The 23,825-nt window shown below is 34.7% G+C and overlaps 1 protein-coding gene across 3 annotated transcripts in view; it reads right to left on the bottom strand.

Annotated features, from left to right (window-relative positions):
• CEP350 (centrosomal protein 350) overlaps window positions 1-23,825 on the bottom strand; it is a 153,035-nt gene that overhangs the window by 13,389 nt on the left and 115,821 nt on the right. For all 3 annotated transcript variants that reach the window (XM_065936152.1, XM_065936154.1, XM_065936153.1), the window contains 6 exons: window positions 18,343-18,554; window positions 16,155-16,299; window positions 8,957-9,117; window positions 6,137-6,273; window positions 3,342-3,424; window positions 308-2,307 (listed from right to left, as the gene is read on the bottom strand). In XM_065936152.1, the coding sequence (XP_065792224.1) occupies window positions 308-2,307; window positions 3,342-3,424; window positions 6,137-6,273; window positions 8,957-9,117; window positions 16,155-16,299; window positions 18,343-18,554 (2,738 nt within the window). The remainder of the gene's footprint in view (window positions 1-307; window positions 2,308-3,341; window positions 3,425-6,136; window positions 6,274-8,956; window positions 9,118-16,154; window positions 16,300-18,342; window positions 18,555-23,825) is intronic.

Here is a 23,825-nt window from a genome sequence, read left to right as displayed (position 1 = left end):
GAAATCTCCATGAAATAAATTTGTTCAGTGAATCTGGAAGGGAATCTAATCTGTGGACAGTATACAGGGGTTTTCAACCCAGCATAAACCTGCCTGTGTTTGTGACAACTCTATAGTGACCACTCATGACTTAATAGAGGACAATTATACTTCAGACAGAAAAATAGCTACACGGCCTTTAAAAACTAGTACCGTGATCTTTATTTAACAAACAACACATCACCAAAATACCTATTAGTAGTTACAGAATTAAAATGTACCACAAAGGCAAGGTTAATTGACATTTTTTTCTAAACAAAATACTTACAGGTCTAGGACACATATCTGGTGAGGAAATCTCTTCTTTCTCATCTTCCAATTCAGACCTTAAGAAGCAACCCGGAACGCTTGGTGACTGTTCCTCAAGATTTTGGGACAGGCCTTGGGGTGGTACTTCCTTTTGATCCTCAACAAGAAGCTCCTGATTGCTAAGCTGGATTTTTTCATTCCTAGTTTTTTTGATTTGTTGTAGTTGACTGACTGTGTCCTTCACAAAGACTTGGAGCAAACTGTCTGTCAGTAAGCTGACTGTTTCTAGCTGTGCCTTTGACTTTTTTTCCTCACTTACAGATGACCTCAGCTGGGCTTCCAATTGGTTTTTCTCTCTTGCTAACAGGTCCAGAAGTGGGGTAGAAAGCTTTTCTGAAACTTCGGGATATAAGTTCTCCTCCTTTTCAGTCAACTGTTGTTGCTTCTTTAAATCTTCAGAAAAGGTATTATCTAAAGTATCGTCTTCTACAACAGAAGAAACCTTTTCTGTGGCATCAGAAACAAGGTCTTTGTTTTCCTTTGAAGACAACAGTGAGTCCACTGAATTCTGCTGGTGAATATGGGCTTCGAGTACCCCAGAAATGTCCTGTATATTGTCTGTCTCTATTTTAAGGCTTCTATCAACTGAGGCTTCTGTGTCATGCATACTAGGTAGAGATTTCTCATAAAAATATTCAATTGCATCCTTTTCTCTGTCAGACTTGGGACCCTCTGTATCTTTTTGTTCTTGATTATAATCTTGATATTGCTCATCTGAAAAAGAGTCTTCATCTTCATTTATGTCTACATAGTCATCAAAGTTTTCTGGAATGTGAGATATTTTTTGAGGAGGAGCAAAAATCCCATGCTTCTCTTTGCACACAAAGTATACAGTGCCATCATATGTTCCATCGTTATTTCCTTCAGGTTTATCCAACTCCACTCCAGCCCAAAACCCTTTGGCAAAACTAGTCACACCTTTGAACCGAAGAGTTCCTGGCTGAACATTGCCAATCAATACCCTATCGCCAATGTGGAAATCAAGTAATTCATCTGCAAGAGAAGCTGAAGCCAAGGAAGGGGATTCAGTAACTCCCCGTTCATGCTCTATATCACTGCGCTCCTTATTTTTCATAAGCTCAGTGGGGGACTTGAGTTCTAACAGCCTTTCAGAGTGGACACTGCTATGAACAGAAAGGCTTTTCTCACTGAGGCACTCGCTGATTTCATCATCACTACCAAAGCTAGTGGCTCTACTTCTAGAGATGCTTGTTGCCTGTAACTTCTCTCTGCAAGACTGAGAGTCTTTCCTGAGAGACAACAAAGACGCCACCTCACAGTTATCTTTGTACAATTCAGCTGAAATGTCTTTCTTGAAAGACGATACTTCAAAATCTTCAAAGTACGATATCTCTTTAGATGCAAGCAGACGCTGTGACCAAGATGAGTCTCTGCTCTTTATATTCTTTTGTACATGAGTCTCTTTTTCTGATTGGATGTTTGGACTATGACTGGTATCTTCGTCTGACTGTCTCTCTTTTGTTTCTTTTTTATGAAGATTTTCAATGGCTAATCTAACTAAGTCTTTCTGAATATTTACAGAATCTAAAGGAAGATCTTTTCTGGAAAGAATTTCAGATGAATCTCCCTGTTCCAGGTCTAGCTTCAGGAAGACATCAGCCTTCCTAGACTGTTTAGAATAGGCATCTTCAATTGCACTCTCCTCCAATTTTGCATATTCTACTTCTTGTATTTCTGATTTTTCACTAGACTCTTCTTCACCCTTGGCACCTGACACATCCAGAATTCTATGAGAAGCATTTAATTCTTTGAGAAGAGATAATGACGGGACATTTTCTAGAGAATCTCCAGATTCTGCTCTTGTCCTCCTTGATGATCTGAGAATTGGAGAAGTCTGAAAGTGCTCTTCTGTCCGACCATCCAATTCAGTCATTCTCTTTGCGTAGGCAGATGAAGATTTTTCCGATATTGATCTTTCAGAACCTGTCAATGCAGCATCTTAAAGGGGGAAGAAGAAAAAAATCACATCAAAATTATCTAATCACAACTTTCAATTTCTGAAACCAAAGTTTAAATAAAAACCAAATATTAGTGAGAAAAAGCTCTGGTCAGTAAATATGACCTGTTTTATAGGTTACCATATGTAGTAAGTTTTTCCTTTATGAATTTATATGGTACCAACAATAAATAGAACATTTAAAAATAACTAAAAATCTGAAGTTTGGTATAATTTTTTAAGTGTTGTCTTAAGTTAGAAAATTAAGAAAAATGAATCAAAGTTTACAAAGAAGTTGATTCTCAAATCATGCAAACACAGAACTGGATGAAGCATGCTACATATGCTCTTCAAATACAAAAGCAATAGAGGAGGGACAAATGTACTAGCACGTATGCTTCTAAAAGAGTGAATTTCCCAGGGACTTCCCTAACCTCTTGAATGAAAACAAACAAACAAACAAAAAACCCTAACTATTTCTGCAAATATAGCACTTTAAGAGCTAAAACTGCTAAATAAGAAGAAAATAAGTAAGAGTCAATGAACCAACAAACCAAGAATTAAAAGCTTTGAATTCAAATCGCTACTTTGTCATTGTTGCCAGGTAGGCTTTTTCACGCCTCAATTTTAGTTCATTTACTTTATTTTCAATAGTTCTTATTTTTCTCTGGACTCAATTGAAAAAAATGTATATAACCACACACCTGAGAAATAGTGGAGGCCGACAATTACATAATCAGATACAAATCTGATTAAGGGAGAATTTTGAGATGCTGATGATACCCTGATAGCCATTTTAGAACAATGTTTTTATGACTCAGCTTTTATCAGTTATTGGGACAATAAAGACTTATTCATAAACTTATGCATAACTTGTAAATCACTTTAAAATATAAAAGTAACTTAAAATATTAAGTGATTATCTTTAAGAAATTCATTTTTTAACCAAATAACCTAGAGGTAGAATTGCATAGGCATTTGTATAAATCTTTAGCCCATGTAGATACAGTGTGATTATTTTTTTCTAGTTACATACCAACATGCTCAGCAATAGACTCCAAGGATCCTCTGGATCGTTCTGAGTCTGTCAGTGATTTCCAATTCTTTGCTGTTTCAGATCTTAAGTAGGAAAATTAATAAACAGAAATAAATGTACTGCTGATACTATAATAACTGGTAACAAAAAGCAGTCAATTCTTAAGACAACTACTTCTTTCTACTCCACAGGAGTATTCCAATCTTTGCCACTTTCACCAAGCCTATTTCTGGCCTTTGTCACTCTCAATAGATGATCTTGCCTCTTTTAATGAGGAAAAGAGAGGCCATCAGCATGAATCTTATCTTCAACCTTTTTACCTACAAATTTATCTATATTCACAGACATCCCAATTGCCTTTCCTTCTGTCTGCAAGAAGAAAAAGGTGTATCTCTTACATTTGCTCAAATTTCTTTCCGCCCCAAATCCCTTAATTTCCACACTCACTGATAGTATCCCTCAACTATCCATTCTTTTTTCTACGGTTGTTAGTCCTTCAATTTGGTGATTTTCCCCCCTCAGCTTATATGTAAATCTCATGCTTAAAAAAAAAAAAATTCCCCCCTTTAATACTGGACTATAGTTGATTTACAATGTTGTGTTAGTATCAATTGTATAGTAAACTGATTTAGTTACACATACACATATATTTATTCTTTTTCAAATTCTTTTCCCATTTAGGTTATTACAGAATATTGAGCAAAGTTCTCCTCCCCCTATTCTTTATTCTGTCATCTGATGCTATGCTTCACTTTTATGCTTTTATGCTTTAATTTGACATTTACCATCTTCATTTTCTTGCTTTCTTTTTATTTGCAAAGTCGTATTATTTGCCTTCTACTCCTATTTCTTCTTAATCTCCTTAAAGGTTGCTATTTTATCATATCTAGTACTTGGCTCCCTTTTATTCTCTCTGAATGCATACCTTATTTGGGTGAAGAAGGTTCATCCAAATGTTGCCATATTTATTGCCTCAATCGTAATCTATATGTTGATCATCCCTATATATATATATAACCCTAACATCTTTCCTGGATAATTCCACTTAGATGAACTATAGGTACCTTAAAATTAACATTTTAAAACCAAAATTACAAGCCTCCCACTGAGGAACACCTGATTTTCCATTTAGGTTAGTGTAACTTTGACTCAACCAACTACTACTTAAGAGAAATATGACAGTCATTCAGCTTTCCCATCTATAACTTTAATTAGTCAAGTATACTTCTTAAATATTCCTAAAATCTATCTCTTATTCTCTATTTTTATTACAGTGGATTATCTGAGGCCTGGCTTAGACTACTGTTATCCCTGCTTCTAAATTTATCCCCTTCTATCTTTCCTTCATACTGTAGTCAAAAAGATTTCTCTAAAGAGAAATATGATTCTATCATTCTCCAGTTAAAATCCTTAGTAACTTGGTTAATAAAACTATAAAAACACTCAATGAAATGTAGAAATTAAAATAAAACTTACATATAATGTAACATAAAGGGAAAATATATATGTAACAAAAATACACACAAAATCTAACTATAAAAAAATCTGAGAAAGAATAATATCTAATTGCTGATGTCTGCTGTTTTGGGATAGTTACGTATGATATGATTTATACTTATTCCTTTCTACCACTTCCCTCAATATTTTAGTAGCAATAATAATAAAACTAATACATAGTGCTAACTGTGTGTCAGAAGTGTTCTAAGTTAAGTCTTTTAACCTTCATAACAAGTTTATTACTCAGGTGTTCTTGTAGGGATATAAATCCCTATTAAAAAACTGAAGTACAGAGAGGTTAAATAACTTGCCCCTAATTAAATAGCTGGCTGGTGCTGTAGCCAGGATTTAAACCCAGGTAATGCTAAATTAATTGTAATGAGCTTATGTAACATTTCTAAGAAACAAAAAATATCCTAAAATATTGCCTTTCAAGGTTTCACATCTTCTAAGAAAGTGAATAAGAAAATGCTAAAAATGCTTGAGTACAATATTATCACAATCTGTTTTTTATTTTTCCAGTTTCTTCTCCTAACTCTGGCAATATCCTATCACATTCTGCTTCCATGATACGCCAAGCTCTTTGTTGCTTTTGGTCACTCATCAGTGCCTTTCTCTCTGAAATACCCACTATTTCTCAGTCCCACTGACCTACATAACCTCTGTTTGTTGTTCAAAATTCATTTAAATATTCCTGACTGATTTCCTTATTTACCATATTATACATTCTAATGGTGCTACTCTGCATCTCTCTATTTGCATTCAATGACTGCATAATATTCTATCCCTGGAAAGAACCATCACTAACAGGGTTATTCACCCATTTCTGGATGTAAAGATTGCTGCCAGTGTTTAATTAATATAAAAGAAGTTATGATAAACATGTTCATGCAAATAGATATTTTTGGTAGTTTGCATTTTTTCAAGCTAGATTTTCAGATGGGAATTATTGAGTCAAAAGTTGCAGACTGTTTTTGACTTTTGAAACACTGCCAAATTGTTTTTCAAAACAACTATACCAACTTACGAAGCTGTAACAACAATGCTGGAGAGTATTATTTTCACTGCACCCACCAGATTTCAGAATATATTTTTAAATCTGTGCCTTATTATAAATTTGATTTGTGATTATACCATAAACAACAAATATACTTTAATGACACTAAAACCATAAACCAGTATTTTCACTTCACTTCTACAATTTCACAGTTACTCAAAAGTTAGCTTCAACTAAAAACCTTTCCTTATTTCTTTTGCAAATAAGGCAGGATTACAGGTTAGTTATCAAAAATTTCTACCTGTGCAGTGGAAGGGACTTGATCTTGGGTTTTTCAGAAGTTGAGGAGAGCATTTTAATCTGAGGCTTGGCTGTTGGTGAGGTTTCCAAATCTCGGCTAAGCTCAGCTTCAGTCTTCTTAATGAATTCATCATATGACTACGTTTAGAAAAATCAGAGGAGTCACTATACAGAATTTTTAAAAACTATCTTAAATTAGAAAACAATACATTTAATGGTAAAATATTCAAGCAGTAAAAAAGATGTTAATATAAAATTTTTACTCCCTGAATCAGTATTATTTCTCAGAGTTCTAAAATCAGTTATTTTCATAGCCTTCTTGAAACAGGCTATGTATAAGCAAGATATATAATGTAACACTAATATCAACTAGGAAATGATACAATCTCAATTACAGAAACTTAATACTTACGAAGCAATAATTCAGGCCCTGCCATATTAAAAAACACTCTTTAGCTGATTCTTTAAAGGATGTCCTAATACTTCCCTGACATTTTTAAGTTTAGCCACTGCACTGAGTTTCAATGGCAGTAAGCTTCTTACGGGGTATGTACTTTAGGAATATAGATCCCAAGGAAAGAGAAGGGAGTGGCTGGGAGCATGACAGTACAGAACTTCAAAAATACTTCTTAGTTATTAGTCATTCTATAAATAAAGCTTCACTAATTTATATACTATACTACATACATATACTATAATTATAAAATCTAAATAAAGAACTTTTTATTGCCTTTATTTAAATCATTTAATAAAATGTTGAATGAGATGGATCTTTATATCCTTTTCTAGGTATTTTTCTGGTTGATGTATATATTATTAAACTTTTGGGGCAATGTTATTAAATGCAATAGTATTTCATTTAAATCCTGGGCCCCACCTTAGACCAATTAAGTCAAAATCTCTGGGAGTGAGCCTGGATATTTGTATTTTTTAAAAAATCTCCTTGATTAATTCTAATGTATAGTCAGATTGAGCACTACAGACCTATAGGATGAAGTTCAAACTCATCAGTCTGATTTCTAAAGCCCTAAACTTTATCTTCATTTTAAAATTTTGTTTCTCACTACTTTCCAGCATGAACTTCTCAGCATGGTCACTGAATCTTAATCACTTTTCTTCTAAACATGTGTGCAAGTTACAATTCCTGTTCCCATCTCTGTATTGTGTACTAATGTAAATGTGTTATCTTCTCCATATTCGTTAGCAGGTTTATTTTCTATGTGGAAGATAGTGTAGTGTAATGGTAAAGGTACAGAATTTGGAATTCAAGCTAAATTAAAAGCCTAGTTTTAACACATGTGAGCTGCATATCTCTGGATATCATTAATCTCACTGAAACTCAGTTTCCTCATTTGTAAAACAGGGATAGTAATATCCACACCTTGTTGCTTTGAGGAAAAAATGAAAAATATGTGTACAGTAGTTAGCCGAGTTTCCAGCACATAAAAAGGTTGTTGAATATTTGATGATTAAATTAATAAACATATTAATAAAGGAGGAATACAAGCTTGGTGTTACCACACAAGGACGATTAAAAGAACAGAAATTTTGCCCAAACATAACAAAGACCTTTTTAGCACTTAGAGCACCTGGAGTCCAACCAATGAAATCAACTGCCTTGAAAATCTGAAATTTTCTATTACTGAAAGTGACTGAGAAGAAACTGAATGATCTCAGGTGAGGCCTTAAGAAGGGATTCTTATGACAAACAAGAACTTCAGACTGGTTCTGTAATGAATATGGTGTTTAGGAATACTAGGTTGACAGAATGTATGTAAGCTCTAGGGAAGAAACCACAGGCAAGGACATGTAAGAGGCTATGCACACTATAGAGGTAAGAAGACATCAGGGTCCCAAACAGTTTGATGTCAGTAGGAATGGAATGGGACAAGCAAGATTTACGAAAAAGGAATCAATGGGATCTGAATGAATAGGAACAAACAGAATAAGAAAGATATAAAAACCATAAAGTAATTAGCCTCCAATTAAATAAATTAATTAAAAAAATATTTGGAGGAATTGTCAGTAAAACCTTCGGTGCCCATATGCTTTTAAAGCTAAAAACAAAACAAAACAAACAAACAAAAAACCAGCTTCCCAGAATAGGGTAGAATCAGGGAAGGTTGCTAGAGTTTGGAAGGAAACTCAAAGTTTAGAGTTACTACTTAGGAGCCATTCAAATAGTACAAAGAATCATACTAATAAGCTGGGTGGCATGAAATACCATTCTTTAAAAAAAAAAAAAAAAGAATGAAAAGAAAAGGCAGTTAACAGTTCCAATAGCCAGGATTATTTATCTAATGGTTCTTTCCTTAAGAGGACATGGATATCAAGCTTTCTTTCACAGGCCCAGTCTTTCCTCTTTGGGAAAAAAACTCACTTTAATACTTGTACTATTTACTTTAATACTTGATATTATAATATTTAACATTTCAAGCAAAGAGTTTGTTCAGACACCTCAGTTTCTTTGTTTTCAAAGTTAGGTTAAAATGTGGCACAAAATTAATACTGAAAAATTTTAATCTATCACTTTATTAATGCCTAAAACATGGGCTTCCCTGGTGGCTCAGAGGTTAAAGCGTCTGCCTGCAATGCAGGAAACCTGGGTTCGATCCCTGGGTCGGGAAGATCCCCTGGAGAAGGAAATGGCAACCCACTCCAGTGTTCTTGCCTGGAGGATCCCATGGACGGAGGAGCCTGGTGGGCTACGTTAGTCCATGGGGTCGCAAAGAGTTGGACACGACTGAGCGACTTCACTTTCTTTCTTTCTTTCATGTTTACAATAGCCTTGAAATTAAACCCCTTTCTTCTTATTTCTAACCTCCAATTGTTTGATCAGACTGGCTTCTTGGGCTTTGAGTCTTTCCTTTTGCCTTTTTTTCTGTTCCTTCTTGAGCTGGTCCACAACTGATTTTCTTTTCCGCAGCTCATCCTTCAGGGCTCTGATTCTACCTTCAATGTCACTCTGGTCAGATGTAGTTTCTGAAAGAGATATAAAACCTTTTAACGTCATTTTAACAAAAATAAATTCAGTAACTATTAATTGAAAGCACCAATGTAAAGTGAATCTAACATTTAAAATTTGAGATTCAGAAAAAATTATTAGTGATTTCCATCCCTCTTCCTAAATCTCTATGCAGGGGTGGGGGTGTGTGTTCTTCCTTTTTATTTTCACCTTCTAATTGTACTATTTGAAACTGAAATAAAGTTTGCAAATCTGAAGATACTCTGTCTTGATAAGTAACTGGAAGTAGAAAAACTTTTGGTTTGCAAAATTTGGACATTCTTTAAGGATTTATTTCTCAGTAACAGGATAGCCATACCTAACTGTACCTCCTCTTGGTTACTAATAGATAGTTTAATAGTTTTAAAGTCATATTAAAATCAAACTAGAATTTTACCACTTTAAATTGATTGTGAGTCATCCACTAATGGCTTAAGAGAGACAAAAATTATAAAGAAATATACTTTGCGATCACCTTTGGAAGTTCTTAAAACATTTAAAATAAGTGAAATAAAGCTATAGTTAAATCTTACTTTCTTCCCAACAATTTAGACATATACATGCACACATACAGAGCGGATGCTTAGTCATAGCAAAATCATGAAAAAGACATTTCATTGTAAGCATCACACAAATCTTATAAAAATAAGCATCACTTAGGATTTCCCTGGTGGTCTAGTGGCTAAGACTTGTGCTTCCAGTGCAGGGGGCCCAGGTTCAATACCTGGTCAGGGAACTAGATCCCATGTGCCGTTCACATGTGGCAACTAAAGATCAAACATGCCATAACCGAGACCCGGCACAGTCAAATCAATAATAATAATAATAAGCATCATTTAAAAACAGCCTATTTCACTGCCCATGGAAATTACATAGAAAAAAATGACATCTCCTCCTTGAATCATACCATGGTGTCATTTCCACACACTAATGATGAATGAGGCATTTAATAGTCTTTTAATAGTCTTTTAAGAAAAATACTATTATATACAACTCTGAAGACTTAGATGCACATTACAACATAAACTACCAGGTTTTCTTTTTTTAAGCACTTCAGATTAAATTGCAAAGAACTAATCACAGAATTTATTTTGAAAAGATAAGTCCTTTTTTTGCAATGTGATCTAAATATCTAAATTAGAAATAATGACATCTAAGTTCCTGCCACTTTTGCCTCCTGACTTAAGGTATATTAGGAAAATTATCCCATCTTATACTACCGGTAGTGCCATCAGACTGAGCCCTGAGTGAATAGTGAGGTTCACTATTTATTGATCAACACTCATAAAATGAAGCAATAATAGAAGTCATTTTTAGCTTGGAATCTACTACTGGTAATTAGTAAGGTGTTTGTCACTTAATGATTTCTAGAACTGATGTGAAAATTAAATAAGATACATAAAGCATGTAGCACAGTACTTGGACTACTATAAGAAGCTCAATAAATGGTGGCAGTACTAGTAGACATAAAAGACTTTTATGTAGCCATATTTTATGTAACATATTTTTTGGTTTAAACCTAAAAAAGGTGGTGGTGAGGAGATAGCAACTGAGTATCTTCCCCATGTTCTCCTTTAATTTCTGAAGAAAATAATCAATTCATTTTATTTATTTTTGGCTTAATTTATCCATTTTATTTTTTTCATTTTATATATATATATTATTGAAGTACAGTTGACTTACAATGTTTCAGGTACACAGCAAGGTGATTCAGTTATACATATACACATATGCTATTTTTCAGATTATTTTCCATTATAAGATATTGACTATAGGTCCCTGTGCTATACAGTAAATCGTTGTTCCTTGTTGCATATCTATTTTTTTTAAATTAGAAATCTAGCATTCTATTGATACTAAGTCAAACAAGTTGAGTCAAATGTCATACACGTTTTAGTTAGGCAATATTACTTATATATATGTATACAAAAACTTCTCTACTATGCTTGATAAGGGCTTGAGAAACAACATCACAAAAAAAGAGGAGATGGAGGAACTGGAAACCATAAACTAAGGGAAACGGGGGCACTGAATATAAAATAGAAAAAAAATGAAACAAACTAGATGAAAGTAAAAGATCATCATATAAATCCAGTTGTTTTTAAATTTTAGAAACACAGCTGGAGCTTTGGGGAAAAAAAGCAGATCTTGGCATTTGATTTTTCAAAACATTCCCAGATAATCTGATATGCATTTGAATTTTAAAAAGTGATTACAGGTTTTTTTATTGAATGGTAGTTTTGGTGATATAGAATTCTATCATTTTTCTGTTGAAACAATCATGATACAATGGTATTAAGTGAGTAATAGTTACATAATCACAATAGTAAAAGATGTTTATCAGTTTTCACAATCAATAGCCAGACAAAAAATAAAAGATAATTACAACTGCAAGCCATAATGGGAACATGATTAATCTAATAATATAAAATAATTACATACAATCTGGGGGGTTAAGTAGAGTGACGTGGTAAGTGGAAGTGCATACATGCACATGTTTTCATCTGCTCAGCCAGTCTATGTCTTGCGGTTGGTGCATTTAATCCATTTACATTTATAGTAATTATCAATATATATGATCCTATTACCGTTTTCTTAATTGTTTCAGATTCATCTTCTGTAGGTCTTTTCCTTCTCTTGTGTTTCTTGCTTAGAGAAATTCCTTTAGCATTTGTTGTAAAGCTGGTTTGGTGGTACTGAATTCTCTTACTTCTGCTTGTCTGGAAAGCTTTTTGATTTGTCCATTAAATCTGAATGAGAGTCTTGCTGGGTAGAGTATTCTTGGTTGCAGCTTCTTCCCCTTTCATCTCTTTAAATATATCATGCCATTCCCTTCTGGCTTGTAGAGTTTCTGTTGAGAAATCAGTTGATAGCCTGATGGGAGTTGCCCTGTATGTTATCTGTTGTTTTCCCCTTCTTGCTTTAAATATTTTATCTTGGTCTTTAATTTCTGTCAGTTTGATTACTATGTGTCTTAGTGTATTCCTCCTTGGGTTTATCCTGCCTAGGACTCTGTGCTTCCTGGACTTGATTGACTAGTTCCTTTCCTATGTTAGGGAAGTTTTCAGCTATTATCTCTTGAAATATTTTCTCAGGTCCTTTCTTTCTTCTTCTGGGACCCCTCTAATGTGAATGCTGGTGTGTTTAATGTTGTCCAGAGGTTTCTTAGGCTGTCTTCATTTTTTTTCATTCTTTTTTCTATATTCTGTTCTGCGGCAGTGACTTCCACCATTCTGTCCTCCCTCATTTATTTGTTCTTCTGCTTCAGTTATTCTGCTATGGATTCCTTCTAATATATTATTCATCTCTGTTTATTCTTTAGTTCTTCTAGGTCTTTGGTAAACATTTCTCGCATCTTCTCCATTGTTTTCCCAAGATCCTGGATCGTCTTCACTATCATTATTCTGAATTCTTTTTCTGGAAGGTTGCCTATTTCCACTTCACTTAGTTGTTTTTCTGGGGCTTTATCTTGTCCCTTCATCTGGGACATTACTCTCTGCATTTTCATCCTGACTTTCAGTAATGTGGGTTTCAGTAACGTGGGACTGTGGTTCTTGCTTCTTCTGTCTGCCCTCTTATGCAGGAGGCTAAGAGGCTTGTGTAAGCTTCCTGATGGGAAGGACTGGCAGTGGGAACATCTGGGCCTTGCTCAGTAAAACTTTAATCCAGTTATCTGCTGACAGGTGGGCCTGCACTGGCAGTTGGTTGGCCTGAAGTGATCCAGTCCTGGGGTCCATGGGCGCTATGGAAGGGTTAATGGTGGCCTCCAAGAGGTCTTACACCAAGGGGGAACTTCCAGGACTGCTGCTGCCAGCGCCCTCTCCTCTGTGGTGAGCCCCTGCCAACCCATGCCTCCACAGGAGACCGTCCAACACTAGCAGGTAGTTTTGGTTCAGTCTCCTATGGGGTGACTGCTCTTTTCCTCTGGGTCTTGGTGTGTGCAAGATTTTGTTTGTGCACTCTAAGACTGGAGTCTCTGTTTCTCCTCGTCCTATGGAAGTCTTATAATCAAATCCCACTGGCCTTCAAGGTCAGATTCCCTGGGGATTCTCAGCCCCTTTGTGGGATCCCCAGGCTGGGAAGCCTGATGTGGGGTTTAGAGCCTTCACAACAGTGGGAGAACTTCTTTGCTATTATTGGTCTCCAGTTTTCGGGTCACTCACCTGGCAGGTATGGGATTTGATTTTATTGTCATTGTGCCCCTCCTACCATCTTGCTATAGCTTCTCTGTCTTTGGATGTGCAGTATCTTTTTATGGTGGGTTCTAGCATTCTCCTGTCGATGGCTGTTGAACAGCTAGTTGCAATTCTGGTGTTATCGCAGGAGGAGATGAGTGCATGTCCTCTCAATTTGTTCTAGAGTTAAAAGGCTCTGAATCTTACTGGTAAGCTTTACAGTGATTTAATTAACAATTCTGAACAATAATTGGGGGTAGGATTGCAAGCTGAGCTAAAAATTATAACCTTTCTAAAATGAAATATAAAACCCAAATCTTTGCATCTGCTAAAGCTGTGTATTCTTTTAGCTTGATAAACTTTATGTGCTTCCAGAACTTGAGATGTTACTTTGATAAAATTTTATAGGAGACCACTACACTTCCACAGACTTTGTTTCAACTTTGCCTCCAAAATGATTATTTTAAATGAATATATTTTAAAAATTGGATATGTCAGCAGTGATCTTTTTAAATAAAAATATTTTTCAACCATGACTGTGAAGATTTAACAGAGATAATGAGAAACTTTAAGTTCAGATGAAAGACCTTGTGAAATGTTTACATTTTTAAGTACTAAAGAAACCAAAGTTTTACAAGCAAAGGGTAATCAGAGATCAAACAAAAGTCTATGACAGTGAATGGGAATACATTTTCCACATGCCCAAATCTAATTCTACTACATAGTGTTTATCATCAGTAATATCTAAAAGAACCTCTAGAAAAAAGTTTTTTTATCCAAGCAACTCTCTAGATCAATGTATTGTCTTTATGGAATTCTCTCCTATAGGTTTTTTTTTGGAAGAAAGGGGATAGGGGAAGTGACAGGAAAATGATACATCTGTTGGCTGAAATACATCAAGACAGAGTAACCTGATGAACAGAATAACTTGATTAAAAATTAAGCTTCATTATTTGACACATGTTGATTGTGTTAATTTGGATCATAACAAACTCTCCATCATGTAACTAAGAAAGGTGTTATATAACTCCACTGCATTAACATTTACCACTCCTATAAATACCACATATAATGAATGATGCTGTCATGAACAGGTAGATGGCATCTACAGCCTAGAAATCTCAGAGATATTTTTCTAAAACAGTTCTCATTTGAATATATTTTACCAATAAAATAATATCTTACAAATATTATTAATCTTTATTTTATAATTCATGCATGGATGATTAAGATATTATTTCATTTGCTATAGATAGGAAGAATATCAGATATGGGAAGGAAACTTGAAGAAAGTCACCAGTAAGTAAAAGAGAAATAATCAGAATCCATATTTCCAAATATCAAGTTTATGTTCACTGAAAGGTTACTCCACTGGCAGTAACTTTTACCCAAATTACATGAAAGCAAATATATAAAAAAATTAATCACTTTCAACAGATAAACATGACAGGCAACATTCTTCAATTTTGATTACTGGCTTGATTCAATAATTTCACTTCTAAGAATTTATTCCTACTGAAATATTCAACAGGAATATATATAAATATAAATGAAAGAGCTGCCAAGTGGCACAGTGGTAAAGAACCTGTCTGCCAGTGCAGGAGACACAAGATATGCAGGTTTGATCTCCAAGTCAGAAAGTAGGAAATGGCAACCCTCTCTAGTATTCTTGCCTGGAAAATTCCATGGACAGAGGAGCCTTGCCACTATAGTTCACAGGGTTGCAAACAGTCAGACACGACTGAGAATGCATACATGTCATGTCATGTCGTATATAAATGAAGATATTCATTATACCATTACTTGAAATTTTGAAAATTTTAAGAACATCTACATGATTATCACTAGAGAAATGGTTATATTATGGTATATTCACCCTTTGAAATATTATGCAGTTATTCAAAGAATAAGGGAGGTCTGTAAATATGGGCATGGGAAAAATCCATGAGTTAGTGTTGTTTAAAACACTGAAAGCAAAGGGGGTATAAAATAGGATCAAAGATAAAAAAATGAGTAATATTTTTTACTTTTCCTTTACTAAATGTCTACTCTCAAAAGAAAATTGAAAATGAGCTCAAAAGACATACACTTGATATAGTTATTAATCTTCCTCAGAATCCTACATAAACCAAGTTTTGTCTGACTAGATATGGCTCCCAAGATCAATGCCTTGAAGTCTTTTAGAGTAAAGCTTGTTCATTCTCTCATAATCCACATACTACTGGGATTTATAGTAGGACAGAGGTTATTAGAAAATAATGAATGCTCCCTCCCGCTCTGTGCAGTCTCTACTTTTCCTCCCGTGAGACTTACGCTATCCTGCTCTACCACCTCCTGTTCCTCCTCATGGGCGTCACACTAAATCATTCAAGAAACACAGTACCTACTATGTGCAAAACAAAGTACCTGCTAGGGTCTGGTTTTATAATTGTTAACGAAACATAAGACTCTCCTTTGCAGGAATATAAATTCTAGTAGAGGAGACCCGCCACTAGGTTGAATTAATGTGTTGATTAAATTAATGTGTTTGATTAAATTTATGTGCTGTCTGGTATAACAAGTTAAAGTACAGAGCACTATGGGAACACATAAGCAGCACCTGTCACACACAAAAAATTCAACTAATGTCTAAGAACATAACAGTTTATCCTGGTTTGTGTAATGAGGGATATAAATTACCAAGGGAAAGCAAAGACTTATGTAATTCAATTTTGGCAAGGAAAAAACCTTTACAAATGAAACAGAATAACATTTTACAAGCCACATAGATAGATAAAGCTTATTAGAGAGGAATTCAAACATACTACAAAGAAAACTAACTCCTTCCTTGTTACTCTTACCTGACTGTGTCATAGATAATGACTCATCTGACCAACTATAACAGTGTTGATGGGACTTGATGGGCAGACGACCTTGTCCTCCAGTCCTATGACTTCCTTTGCTAGACTCTTGCTTTGACACAGACATGCAGCTCTTGGGAGGTGACTGTTTAAACAGAAATCAAGTAAGAACTGTTCTGTGATACAATTATGAAATTCCATTTAAAATTTAAGATACTAACCAGTTAAAGATAATATTTACAAAGAGTTTTAAATAACTTCATGATATAAAAAGTAAAAAAAAGTTTGCAAATTGCACAAAAGATTTCAACGTTTTAAAATATATGGAAAAAGTTGTTAAAAAGTATACTTGTAAAGATGTTTACGATAAACTATGAGTGGCTACTGAATCAGTGATATTTACCCCTTTATTTGTTTTAACTTTAAAAATACTAAATATGGGTGTACAGATATCTCTTCGACATAGTGATTTTACTTCCTTCTGATACATATCCACAAGTGGATTTGCTGGATCATTGGTAGTTCTTCATCAACAGATGAATGAATAAAGAAAAGGTGACATACACACACACACACACAAATACTATTCAGTCATTTAAAAAAAAAAAGGAAATCCTGTCATTTGAGACAACATGAACTGATCTTGAGGGCACTGTACTAAGTGAAGAAAGTAAGAGAGAGAAAGACAAATATTGTATGATTTCACTTATATGTGGAATCCAAAAAAACTCCAACTCAGAAAAAGAGATCAGATTTGTGGTCACCAGGGGTGGGGAGTAGCGGGTGGGGAACTGGCTGAAGCTGGTCAAAAGGTATCAGTTTCCAGGTATAAGATATATAAGTCCTGGGGATATAATGTACAACATGATGACTATATTTAATACTGCTGCATGGTATGTTTGAAAGTTGCTAAAAGACTAGATCCTAAAAGTTTTCATCACAAGGAAAAAAATGTTTTTGTAGCTATACAAGATGATGGATATCCACTAAACTTATTGTAGTAATCATTTCACAATACATGTATGTCAAGTCATCATGCTGTACACTTTAAATTCAAGATGTACGCCCTTTAAACTCACAGTGCTAAATGTCAATTATATGTCAATAAAACTGAAAAAAATTTAATACTAAATAGGTACTATCTTAATGGAAGAAAAGAAGATAGGAAAGGGTGGAAGGAAGAAAATAAGAGCATAAGAAGACTGCTCACACTAGATTATTTATTACAAAGGGAGTAATTTCTACTCTGGTATCAAGAGGAAGTGAATAAGCCTGATGTGATTCCTAACTGCTACAACATTACTTCCTATCCCTGTGATGGTGGGCAAGTTACTTAGTCTGCTAAGCTTCAGAGTGGGGCTTAAAACATTATCTAAAGAATTGCTGTGAGGATAATCTACATAAGGCATTCACCATACTACCTGGCACTTGACCAACACCCAATAAATACTACTTTTTATTGCAAAAGTGATTTTAAGACACACTAGCTTTGACTTTCTTATATGGTCCATTTTGAACTTAGGTGGATTCTTTTTTTAAACCCAGTGGCTTTTAAAAATGTTTTTGTTTACTTATAGTATTTAATATTATTACGCTAATCCTTCATACACATTATAAAATTAAGCTTAGAAAAAGCTAAATTTCTAGCTTAAGTTTTTACCAGACAGTTTTTTACTAACGTATAGAATTAAGGTCAATGTGAAAAACCTCTTTATTCTGAAGTGATTATTATTCTAATTTAGAATCCATATCCATTTCATATCTGCCTTAAAGAGATGAAACCACTACTTTTATTAAGAAGTATAGAACAGTCATTAACTAAATTATAGAAAAGGCACACTGATATGGTTTAAGGTCTTATTGTTTCTAGTATGTGACAAATCGCAGACTTGAATAAGAACTTGCCCCACACATTATCTTTATTGAAGACTTTAGAAGTTCCTGTCTCTGTTTATTAAAAAATAGCATATAATTTTATAAATGTCACTAAAGCTAAAATTCATATATTTATAAATTTTTAGGAGTCAATGAAAAGCTTTATTTCTACTCATATGTCATTTACTGTATGTTACAGGTATGGGTGATAGTTAATGCTTCCTTAATAGCAAGAATATAACAGTTAATAATATACCTTTCAGATAGGTTTTTTTGTAAAGAACCTTTAAGATATAAATATATATTAACTTACATGTTTACTAGGCGAGGTAGAAGATTCCAGTTCTTGTGAAAAAACCATGTCTTCAGTAAGTATACTATGATCTGGACTCCCAGGATGCTCCTGAACTATGGATTCAGAAGGTATATACTCAACAGCAGGGCTGCCCAATTCCTCTGGAATAGAACTTTCACTGTGTAGATGAGAATAGGAAGGTACTGGAGATTCTGTTTCACTCACTATTTCTAGAAGAGAAGGTGAAAACAAGAAAAAGTATACAATCATGGCCAAGGGAAGTGTTTATCTGCTCAACTTTACATTTGTTTTTAGCATGATTTCACTAGATGCATTTAGATATGTTTTTTAATCCCATCACTTAATGAATCACATTTACTGTAACATCCTTAAGTCTAAGAATTTTGGCTGATGCAAACTGAAAGACATTATCTGTAACATATAGTCAGCAATGATAATGATAGACAACCTGAGTGTCTGTAAAGATGCAATTACAACTCATATATTTGTTTGGGAAAACAGAAACATATGGAAATCAGTCCCATCACTTTGGAAAGCAATTTGGGAGTATTTGGTAAAGATGTAAAAACACTTTATGATCTAGAGATTCTACTTCTAGGAATATGTCCTAGAGAAATGTACACATGCGGCAGGAGACAGTACTATGATAATAGTAAAAGACTAAGTAGAATGAGTAAACCGTGGTACATTTATGAACTGAACGCTGCGCAGCAGCACAGATGAATGAACCGTGCACCGATGGAGGCGCCGTGAACTCTACTCGGCGATTTTGGAATTGGTAGCGCTGTCTTGCCTCTGGAACTTCCCGTCCACTGTGGCCTCGGCTCTAAGAACATCTCTGACAGTAAACAGAAAATTCTTGACATTACACTTGTATAATCTTAAGGATGTACACTGCTTTCGTTCTGTCACCATGGATATAATGCCCCACAAGGATTAAGTTATACTTTGGGTCAATACTGATAAAATTTGATGTCAGTTACTATTATTATCACATGTGCTCAGTGGTGTCAGACTCCTTGTGACCCCTTGGACTGTAGCCTGCCAGGCTCGTCTGTCCATGGGATTTCCCAGGCAAGAATACTGGAATCGGTTGCCATTTCCTTCTTCAGGGGATCTTCCTGACCTGGGGATCGAACCCATATCTCCTACTGGCAGTCAAATCCTTTACCAATGAGCTATCTGGGAAGCCCAACAAAAGAAATACCTATACCCCAAAGAATGTTTTACTTTAATTAACAAGGTTGACCTAACATTTAAAAGTATTTCAGTTAAAAAGGGTTTAAAAGATATATTTTTACATTGTGAATGGGTAGTATAATCAGAATGGTTGAATAAATAATTAAGGAATTATAAAAATCCTCAGGGATATTCACCTACTCAAAGACAGAATGTGGGTAAAATTTTAAATGGCTTAAAAATGATTTACTTTTTAGGCAGTAGGGAATAGAAGACTTCTCTATACTTCTGCTTTATACCCAACATATTTTATTTTTATTCAATCAGTAACATACACTGATTTAAAAAATTCGAACAGTATGGAAGCTGTATAAAGAAAAAATGAGTGTCACCTACACCACCACCTCCTAAGAACCACTGAAGAAGCTTCTCCAGTCTAATGTCTTTATAAACAGAAGACTTCATTTTGGAAATCTTCATGTTTTGCCCTTTCCCTTATTTCTGAAATTATAAAAGTAAGTACAAGAAGGTAGTTTAAAAAGAAACTTCATATAGTATGGAAGGATATAAAGTGATTTGTTCACATGCTCCTCTCCAACCCCTTTCAGCTGCCCAATTTCCACACTTCAAAGGTAAACCAATGGCAGTCACGTATGATGGATGCTGTGTCTTTTTAAACCTTTTCCTATACACCCTGAAATTTTAAAAATGTATTTTTCAAAACTGTGGTTAAAAAAAAAGCGGGACTCCCTGGTGGTCCAGTGGTTAGGACTCAGTGCTTACACTGCTGAGGGCCTGGGATCAATCCCTGGTTGGGTAACTAAGTTCCCACAAGCCACACAGTGCAGCAAAAAATACCATCTGGGATCACTTTTAAGTACACAGTTCAGTGGTATTAAGTACATTCATAATATTGTGTGATCATCACTCAAGATTGTGTGACTCCATCACGTCCACCTCTAGAATTTTTTCACCTTTCCAAACTGACGCACTTATTAAATAATAACTCCCCATTCTCTTCTCTCCTCAACCCCTAGCATCTTACCAATCTATGTCTCTATGAATTTGTAATCAGATACCTCATATAAGTGGAATCATATCATATTGCCCTTTCATGACTGGCTTATCTCACTCAACATAATGTCTTCAAGGCTCATCCATGTTAGAACATGTGTCAGAATTTCCTTCCTTTTAAGGTTAAATAATATTCCACCACCTGTATATACCATATTTTGTTTATCTATCTGTTGATAGAAAGTTGGGTTTTTCATCTTTTGGATATTGTGAATAATGCTGCTATAAACCTGGGTGTACAAATACCTCTTTGAAAACTTGGTTTCAATTCTTTTTGGTATATATGTATATAAACCCAGAAGTGGAATTTCTAGGACATACAATAATTCTACTTTTAAATTTTTGAGGCACTGATATACTATTTCCATAATAGTTACAACTATTTTACATTCCCGTCAGCATTGCACATGGGTTCCAATTTCTCCAAATCCTTGTCAACAATTTTCTTGAGAATAGCTTTCCCAATAGATGTGAGTGTGTATTTCACTATAGTCCTGACTTTTGAAGAGTTACATTTCAATAGAAGTCTCGCAACATTTTGATGCTTTTAAAGAAATATGGACAAAGCAGAAAAACACCAAAACTTTATGAAATGTTTAATCTGTAGGTGTTGTCCAATATTGTAGCCATCAACCTCATGTTGCCACTTAAACAGCAATTAAGTTCAATTTCTCAGTTCTACCAGCTAAATTTCAAGTGCTCAATAGCCATTAAAAAAATCAGGCTTTGGAAAAAAAATCTCAAGAGTTCTTCCCTGAATAATATTTTATAAAATAAAGATACATGACTTAAAACTCCTTAATAATGGACATTTGTCAGATTTCTTGGAGCCCAAGCTTACTTTTAATCCCTCATTGATTATTTGATGATTTCCTGCCACATGAGTTCCTTGTCACCCAAGATAGAACCCAGAAAAGCCAATTTGCAGCTTCCTTGCTGGGCACTGGAACTTGGGCATTGAAACGAGGTGTCCCGGTAGAAGAGTTCATTACAAAAGTGAATAACCTGAAAAAGAAGGCTCCATGTAGACTCTACTTGAGGTGGCTTTTGGCAGTGACAGTGGATCTTTCAGAGGTTGCAAAGTGGAGTCCCTGGTGCAGAAGTGGCATGAATGGGGAATGACAAAAACAGTTTTCCTTAGTGCTCTGGTGAGTAACTGCTTCAGCAGTCTTCTCATCAAGCCAGTTCTCTGGTGTGGTTTTAGAACTTCTCCTAGAAGCTCAGTGTAGAGCTGGCTCTCCAGTCAACTCAAAATTTTATGAACCACTACATGGTCTTCAGAAAGTTACTTTTCTGCTTGGTCTTAGTAAACTTCAGTTATTCCAACAATGTGCCCTAATGGGTACACACAATTCTTTCTCTTAATTTTTCTTTTACTTACATCATTTAGCTCATTAACTACACTACTCTTAAGCAATATTTGGTGAAATTAAAATTGTCTTTATCACATTCACCCAGTAACACTTTCCATGATCACATAGGCCAACAGTTCCTGACAGATGGAGGCTTGAATACCAACAACTAGTCTTGATTTGCCCTCCAGCCATAGTTGGAAATGTTTTCTACTTCTATTACAGCCAATGATGAAAACTGAGAAATTGAATCTGTTTACTGCTGCTGCTGCTGCTAAGTCACTTCAGTCGTGTCCGACTCTGTGCGACCCCATCCCTGGGATTCTCCAGGCAAGAACACTGGAGTGGGCTGCCATTTCCTTCTCCAATGCATAAAAGTGAAAAGTGAAAGTGAAGTCGCTCAGTCATGTCAGACTCTTCTCGACCCCGTGGACTGCAGCCTACCAGGCTCCTCCGTCCATGGGATTTTCCAGGCAAGAGTACTGGAGTGGGGTGCCATTGCCTTCTCTGAATCTGTTTACTAGGTCCTCTTAAATTTCAAGATGGACAAGTCTAGCAGAATTTGAGGCTACAGAATGAGGATGTGGAAATTGACACAGAAGTAAGCCTTTGCTGAAGAAATTAAATAAAAATTGTTAAGGATAAAAAGGAACACTACAGATGAACTGTACTTACTGCATCATTAGTTTTATGTATCACTTGGTATGTATAGCTAAACAATATATTATTTAGCTTTGTTTGCTTTTAATTTTCTATAAAAGAAATCAAACTGCTTGTAGTCTTCTGTGATTTGAGATTCTTATATGTTGACTTGCATACCATAATTTTTTCATCTTTACTGAGCATGATATAACATGTAAATATACCCCAATTTATTAATCCATTTTCCTATTAATGTGGGTGGTTTCCTTTTCCCCCCTGCTATTTCAAATACTGCTGTTATGAACAATGTCATATATATCTCATAGTATAGATAAATATATATGTATATCTCTATCATATCAGTATTTATGGATAGCTTTATTTATATCAATTTATTATCTATGTAAAAGTTCTCTACAGCAGTGGTTTTAAGATTTTTTTACCTTTATCATAATATTTATCCTTAGTATGTATGACATAATGATATTTTCTATTCTATTTCAATTTTAAACAATGCTGACTATAATGCACTAAATAGATTTCATGCATCTCTAATGGGACAAACCACAACTTGAAAAACAATGCTATAAGGCAGCAGTTCCCGAACACTTTGGTCTCAGGACCACTTTACACTCTGAAAAAGTAATGAAGACCCCCAAAAGCTTTAGTTTATGTGGTTATATACACAGTTATATCTATCGGTATTTACAATAGAAATTAAAATGCATAAAAAATTTTAATTTATTAAAAAATAAGAGTAATAAACCTTTATGTGTTAACATAAATTACATTTTCTAAAATTCAACACAGTACTTTATTTTAAAAAATGAAATTTAGTTGAAAGGAGAGAAACTGTTTTATTGACACAGTAAAATAAAATCTTTAATGATTAGCTTAACAGGTGGAGTCTGATATTTACTTCTGTATGCAATCTGTGGTTATATGTTGATTTGGCTAAAGTGTATGCAGAAAATCTGGCTTCACATAAATGATACACAATAAGAAAAGTGAAGAGTATTTTAACAGTATTTACAGGTGACTGGATATCCTTTTTTAATGCCACACCAAAAGTGGACAATTAGTAGTTTCTTAAATGTTAGCTGAAATGTGAAATCTTACACCATTATCAGTTAACTTTTCATAATCTGTTACATTAAAATCCACAGTCTGATCTTTCACCTTAATAGGATCTTTTACCCATACATGATTTTCTTATCCTCACTGGTCATTTGG

Source organism: Muntiacus reevesi, chromosome 5 (assembly GCF_963930625.1).
Source record: "Muntiacus reevesi chromosome 5, mMunRee1.1, whole genome shotgun sequence".
Taxonomy (NCBI): domain Eukaryota; kingdom Metazoa; phylum Chordata; class Mammalia; order Artiodactyla; family Cervidae; genus Muntiacus; species Muntiacus reevesi.
This window is presented reverse-complemented; position numbering and strand designations above follow the sequence as displayed.